General features: G+C 48.0%; 1 protein-coding gene across 3 annotated transcripts in view; it reads left to right on the forward strand.

Moving 5' to 3' along the window:
* Positions 1 to 833: 833 nt before the first annotated feature.
* The window catches only part of AMPH (amphiphysin), a 193494-nt gene continuing 188550 nt past the window's right edge, over positions 834 to 5777 (forward strand). For 2 of the 3 annotated variants that reach the window (XM_007455329.1, XM_007455331.1), the window contains exon 1: positions 889 to 957. In XM_007455329.1, the coding sequence (XP_007455391.1) occupies positions 889 to 957 (69 nt within the window). Of the gene's footprint in view, positions 958 to 5777 lie in introns of all 3 variants that reach the window. The other variant, XM_007455330.1, reaches the window with a different exon arrangement.

The following is a 5777-nucleotide window of genomic DNA, read 5'->3' on the forward strand; positions in this document are numbered from 1 at the left end:
TGGGTGAGAAGCAACAGGTTAGGAGGCCTGGGTCTTACACTGCAGGTGTGAGGCAATAAAGGACGTGCCTCTTCCATGCAATGGTTCTTGGAAAGTGAGTACCTATGTTCAGGGCAGGGATTACAGAGATCACCAAAGCACAGCTCCTGCCTTAAAGGAGCGGACCCTTCTCAGCAAGGAACCTCCCGCCCGCGCCCCAAGTCTTGTGTGGAAGTTTATACAAGTGTCACCAGTGGTGCCTCCCTCCTTTCTACCTGTGTCTCTGGGGCAGCTCCAACGTCTGCCTTGACTCGGTTTCCCAGTCGGCTTCCCGCGTTGGGCTGCGAGCCTCCCGAGGGTGTGTTCTTGAACACACAGATAATCGAGGGGTGCATTCTCTCCCTGGGGTCGTCGAGCGGGTCCTCCAGGGAGCGCAGCCCAACCCCCTCCATTTCCAATTTCCACTTGCACCTTCCCGGTGTTCTTCCCTCTTCCCCAACTCCCACGCCCACACCCGCCTTTTTTTTTTTTTGCTGGAGAGAATTGGGGCCCCTCTCACCCTCCCCCACCACAAACTCCGCCTTCAGAGAACCCCGGAGCTACTGCGGGCCCTGCGGCTGCTGCTCGGCTCCCTTCCGTTTCTCCACCAGACCTCCTCTTCCATCACTGTGGGCGCTCGCTGGGCATTTCGACTCTCGGCTTCTTCTCTCTCTTTAGCTCGCCACCCGTGTCACCGCCCGGCCCGGCGCGTCCCGCCTCCGCTCTGTCGCTTTAAGTGGGTCCCCGCCGCCGCGCCCCTCCCTCACCCCTCCTGGCGCTCGGCGGCTCCTCGCCGCCTCTCCCGCTCCTCCTTTCCCGCCCCACCTCGCCGCCCGCTCCGCTCCTTGCAGCCTCCGCGGACCCGCAGCCATGGCCGACATCAAGACGGGCATCTTCGCCAAGAACGTCCAGAAGCGACTCAACCGCGCGCAGGAAAAGGTCAGAAACGGGTGGCGGGGACGCGGCGGGCAGGGCCGAGCCGGCCGGGGCGGGGGGGGGGTGTGGGGGAGCGCAGGAGGCCGGGCCGGGGTCGCGGGGACGCCCTGCCCTCCGCCGCAGCCACTGCAGCAAGGCGGCACCCGGCGCTGCGGGGAGCCGGCGGGAAGGCGGGATTGCCGGGGACGCGCAGCCCCTGTCCCGGGAGGCGCGGGGTTGGCCCGGGTCTCCCGGCTGCCTCGCCGCTCCCCGCGCGGCTGGCCGCGCTCCGCTCCCCGCCCTCCTGGGCCGGCGCCCGGCACGAGCTGTGGCAGGTGCGGCGTGTCGCCCGCGGCTCCCGGAGCTGAGCGCATCTTCCTCCCGGCGCCCGCTGGCCGGGCGCCCGCAGGCGGCTGGTGGGGACGCGGCCCGCAGGTCCCGGCGGGAGATTGCGGCGCTGTCCTTCCTCCGGCGGGATTTCCTGGCTACTTGGGTGCAGCAGGAACGAGCGATTTAGCACAGAAGCTACCTCCGAAGAAATATGTTTGGATTAAGAAGGCTGATCGCGAAGAGCCAAGGGCTTTAATACAGTACTGTGCAGTGAATCCTGAAGTTCAAAACCGAGATCTAGATGCACACTTCTTTCGTTTTTTCTTCCTTTTTTTTTTTTTTTTTTGAGGGGTCTCTCTGTATGTGTATCCCTTTTGACACCAGCGTCCTTCTCTGGAAGGTCAAAAATAAATATGACCTGAACCTAACAGTTCTCTGCATATTTTTGCACAGAGGAGGGCGTTTTATTGCATGAAAAAAAAAAAAAATCCATGCTGCACGGGTTGGGTTCCCTGGTGTTTCACAAGCCCCTCAAGATTGGTCACAGTAGTTTATTTTTCTCCCCGAGAGGTGGGCACAAATGAACGCCATGTCCAAATCAAGCCCAGCTCCGAGCAGTTGGAGAGGTACAGTAGCAGGCACTGGGCTTGCCTGGCTTCCCTGCCCACTGCTTGTCGTCAAGACCTTGCCAGCACTGAGGTCTTCATTTGTGTCCCAGGCAAAGGACATTCATATTGTAGATGAAGCGTTGTACTTGAAAATGGACACCGGCTAATGAGCCCCGCGGTCCGTGTCACTTGAACTGTGTTCTCTTTCACGTGGAAGTATTTTCCATCCCTGGGATTCTGGATGTTAAGTGGTTTCCTGTTTTACTGGAAGTCAGATTTGCTGCGTTGCCCACTATGAAGGTGAATTTCCCTTTTCAGACTTGGGCTCAGGGCGCCCCCCAGTTCCCATTGACTCCCATGAACTCAGCTGAAGCGGGTACTGATTGCTTTGCCTGTCCGCATGCCCAGAGGCTGGGTGGCTGCCTCTGGTCCCTCCCTTCACACATGCATGCTCTCAATGCAGTAAGAGGATTGTATTTCTTTTAATATCTACCCAAGCTCATCCTGAACTGTGATCCTCCTGTCGCTCCTTTAGCAGCTGAATTAACAAGGCTTCCTGCCCCCTTCTAGTCCCTGGCTACTTGTGCAGAAAGTAGCCATGATCTGCTGGGATCCTGGCCAGGTTTTGTCATCATTTTTCCATACTTCCTTTTACCCACTGGTAGGTATTCCTCCCCACCCTCTCCCTCCTTCCAAGTAAGTACTTGAATTTTAGGTCTGAAGCTTTTCATTGAATCCACTTCCCATCTGTGAGGGAATTTATTGATACAGTCTGCCTTTTGACATATTAAATTATTCCTTAATCTAGGTCACCAGCTGTTAATATGCCAGAAATAACTGAAAAGAAAATGTAATCTGACTTAGAGAGCATTCAAACCCTTATGAATTGTTGAAAACTCACTTTTTCATGATGGTGTGTATTATGATTGCAGTTGTGGTTGGTGGTTAATCAAGGTGGCCTAGGGGAGCCTTGAGCAGGGCTTCAAGTGTCCTACTTTCTTCCCTGGGGAAAGCTGCGGATGAAAACTGCCTGTTGTACTTAGCTTAGGGGGTTAAGACACCAAGAGGCTGAGAGTATGAGTTCTGTCCCTGGGTAAGTTCTGAGCCCATGCAGTACATGGGAAAAGGGCATGTGGGAATCCAGATAAGGCAGCCCAGTCGAGCCCAAACAGAAGCCGCGGGACAATGGAAAGCAGTGTGTTGCTGTTTGGGCTTGATAAGACATCTCCCCCAGTGATTCTTTCTTTTTGCATCTTCGGTCTCCTCTTATCCAGATGCTGCATTGCAATAATGATATGCTACGTATGTTTTTGAGACCCTTTGCTCCTTGTTTCTACCACCACATTTTCTCAAAAGAGTGTCCACTCCCTCGACTTTTCTATCACCTGTACTCCACCTAACAGCTTGCATGCATTTTGGCTCCAAATGCATGGCTGAAACTACACTAAGAGGTAATTTATGGCTTTCTATGAATTTAAGGTACCTTTTTTTTCTTATTGAAAGTCTGTAAAGGTTCATTGGAGAAAGAATGAAATACATATATAAGGGGAAAAAAAAACCCCACCAACAAATTAGGACACATAAATTCTACCACCCAGAGATTTCACAGTCATTTGATATGTATCCCAGTACATTTGTTTCCTTACGTATGTGTAGTATTTATACAACTAAAACAGGCGCATCCTATATGGTTTTGTAACTTGTTTATTTCATTTAATAATCATGAACGTTCTTCAATAGATGTACATATTTTCCATCACTATTATAAGTGACTGAACAGTATTGGAATGTATGAGTTATAATGGACCCCCTGTTTTTGGACACTCAGTTTCCAGTGTTTTCGAATATAAATACAATCAGTGAGAAAACTTATAGGGAAAATGTTCCCACACACTCTTAAGTATCTCCTTAGATAAATTCCTAGGAGAAGAATTATGGTGTCAGAGGTGTGCTTCTTTTTATTATAGCTAGATTGCCTTTCAGAAAGGTTGTGTCAGTTTACATTCTCACTAGCGGCCCATGGGACGTTGGCTGACACCAGATAATAAAGTTTAAAGCACTCTTTAGATTTAACATCAGAAAAAATTCGTTCCTGTTTATTTCATGTTTGATTTTTAAAACCCGAACATTAGTTTCTTGCGGTCTTGTTTTGTTTCATTTGTGAATGGTGTGTTTATATTTGTGCCCATTTTGTGTAGCATCTCCATCTTGTTATTTGTAAGGGCAGAAACTTTATCAATCCAAACATTATTTCTTCCTTTTCTATTTACTTTTTAATTTTTTGAGGATTTTTTTTCTGTTATAGAGCACATTTATGTTTATATTGTGTATATTTTATATATTTGCTTAAATCTATCGATTGATTTTGCATGGTTTCTCTTTGGGCTGTTGAATTAGGATCCTGCCACTTGTAAGTATCAGAAAACTCAATTCAAACTGGCTTAAGGAAAGAAGAGGATTTAATTAAAAGTAAAAATATGGTTCATGCACACATAAATTTAAATGAGATTCTAATGAATATATGTTTGTATTAAGCTATGAACATATAATATATGTATATATAAGATATATGCACATATGTGTGTGTGTTACATGTTAACTCATTTGATTCTGTGAGGTTGGTACCATTACTATTCCTATTTTATAGATTAGAAAGAGGTCAGGTGACAGGCCCAAGGTCACACAGTATGCAGTAAAGCTGAAGTTTGAAGCCACGCAGTCCAATACTTCCTCCTTACACGGTACTGCCTCTTATAATTATGAAAACGGCAGGGGAAGACAGACTTCAGACCTGCATGGAACCGGGGCTCAACCACAGGCATCAGGGCTCAGGTGTCTTTTCCTCATCTCTCATCTCTGCTGTCTATCCTGTCAGCCCCATTCTTGGGCACTTTCTTCTCTTTTGGTGGCAAGATGGCTGCCAGCCCCTCTAGGCTAGGCCACATTTACAGAGAACTCCTCAGTATAGCCCTCATCGGCCCAAATTTGGGCTTGTGCCTATCCCTGGAAAAGAAAATATATCTCTGGCCAAGGGCCAGGGCCATGGGTTGGATTGGGCCTGAGTCACAGGCTACTACGGAAGCTGGGGTGGAGAAATTTCCCCTAGACCATCTGTACTGCTGGTGGAGGAGGGAGAATCAGAGCACAGAAAAGGGAATGGGCACTGCGCTGGCAAAATGAAAGGTGTCCACCGCGGCGCACTTCAAAGGCCTTCTCTGCCCCGTGGTTGTGTAAATAATCACATAGCTAATAGCTTATAACTTAATATTCACTTAAAAATTTCCCATCAAGTTAATATATGTACAATTTAAAAAAATCAAATATTAGTAAAAGGCTTATTATGAAAAATAGCAGTCCCCTGTCTCTCCTTTCCTCAATGGCCAGTCTTGTTTCCCCAGAGGCAGCTATTACTAATCACAAATAAGCTTAAGATAGGAAAGGATCTATCCTTTCTTATTTGGTGAAGACCAGTAAAGGTTTAGCTCTCTTACATTCATCCTTCTACTTCCATATCCCCTAATAATAGAGCAAAAATTGTTGATTGCTGAGGATTATATATATATATATATATATATATATATAAAAGTGCTTGGTCCATAATAAGTACTCAATAAATGTTAGCTATTGTCATTTTTGTGATTTTATTCAGGGCTTGAAAAAAATTATGTTTATGACAAAACTCCATCAGAAAGTGCTGGGTAAACAGACTGCCTACACTCTGTGCCAGGTGCTTCTATACCTCCCAAGAGGTAAGGAACTAAAAGCCAACTGAGGATTATATTTTTTAAAAATTAAAGTATAGGGGCTTCCCTGGTGGTGCAGTGGTTGAGAGTCCGCCTGCTGATGCGGGGCACACGGGTTCGTGCCCCGGTCTGGGAGGATCCCACATGCCGCGGAGCGGCTGGG

Source organism: Lipotes vexillifer, unplaced genomic scaffold, assembly GCF_000442215.2.
Source record: "Lipotes vexillifer unplaced genomic scaffold, Lipotes_vexillifer_v1.1 scaffold234, whole genome shotgun sequence".
Taxonomy (NCBI): Eukaryota; Metazoa; Chordata; class Mammalia; order Artiodactyla; family Lipotidae; genus Lipotes; species Lipotes vexillifer.